At 57.7% G+C, this 865-nt stretch overlaps 1 protein-coding gene across 1 annotated transcript in view; it reads right to left on the bottom strand.

Moving 5' to 3' along the window:
- Positions 1–270: 270 nt before the first annotated feature.
- The window catches only part of JDP2 (Jun dimerization protein 2), a 6,183-nt gene continuing 5,588 nt past the window's right edge, over positions 271–865 (bottom strand). Inside the window, exons 3-4 of the mRNA XM_008939631.1 lie at positions 490–608; positions 271–340 (exon numbers count right to left, since the gene is read on the bottom strand). Coding sequence (XP_008937879.1) covers positions 271–340; positions 490–608 — 189 coding nt within the window. The remainder of the gene's footprint in view (positions 341–489; positions 609–865) is intronic.

Here is an 865-nt window from a genome sequence, read left to right as displayed (position 1 = left end):
GCCAGCGGGCTGAAGGGCGTGATGAGGTAACGCGCAGGGGCCGCCCTCACCGGCGCCGCTAGCCCTGCTCCCGGGTTCAGCCTCAGAATACATGGTTGACAGGTTCCCGATCTTCTCTGTACCCATATTTGTTTGGTCCGTAGTTCCCAAGGCAGCCCACTGGGTCCTGGCTGCGCCAGGCCTGGGTGCACAGTTCTTCACACAGTACATACGTTAGAGACCCTGGAAGACCCTGCGCCACTGTCTCCGCCTCGTGGCCCGGTGCCACCTTCACTTCTTCTCTAGCTGCTCCAGCAGCGGGTTGGCTTCGCCCTCGGGCGTCTTGAGGTTCAGCTGCTGCCTCTCCTGTTTCAACTCTTCTATCTGGGCCTTCAGCTCAGCGTTCATGAGCTCTAGACGCTCAGACTCCTAGCAGGACAGAAACACAACCACGTGACTTTACTCCAAGAGGACAAGATCCAAAGAGATACAATTTGGCCAACAAGCCACCTCTGCTCAGTGCTGCCCCTGCAGCACAGAAGCAGCCTGATCAGCTGCTGCCTCTCCTGTTTCAACTCTTCTATCTGGGCCTTCAGCTCAGCGTTCATGAGCTCTAGACGCTCAGACTCCTAGCAGGACAGAAACACAACCACGTGACTTTACTCCAAGAGGACAAGATCCAAAGAGATACAATTTGGCCAACAAGCCACCTCTGCTCAGTGCTGCCCCTGCAGCACAGAAGCAGCCTGAAGACCTGCCAAGGCACCAGGTCCCTCCAGGCATTTCATCCCCAGCCCTGCTGCCTCGCGGTACTTAGTGCCACCACAAGGCAACACGCAGCCACCTCCTAGGACAGGTCTCTGCTGCACCACAGCAGAACCCCCGC

Source organism: Merops nubicus, unplaced genomic scaffold (genome assembly GCF_000691845.1).
Source record: "Merops nubicus isolate BGI_N331 unplaced genomic scaffold, ASM69184v1 scaffold49350, whole genome shotgun sequence".
In the NCBI taxonomy this organism is placed as follows: domain Eukaryota; kingdom Metazoa; phylum Chordata; class Aves; order Coraciiformes; family Meropidae; genus Merops; species Merops nubicus.
Note: the sequence above shows the minus strand (reverse complement) of the source record. Positions and strands in the feature narration are given on the sequence as shown.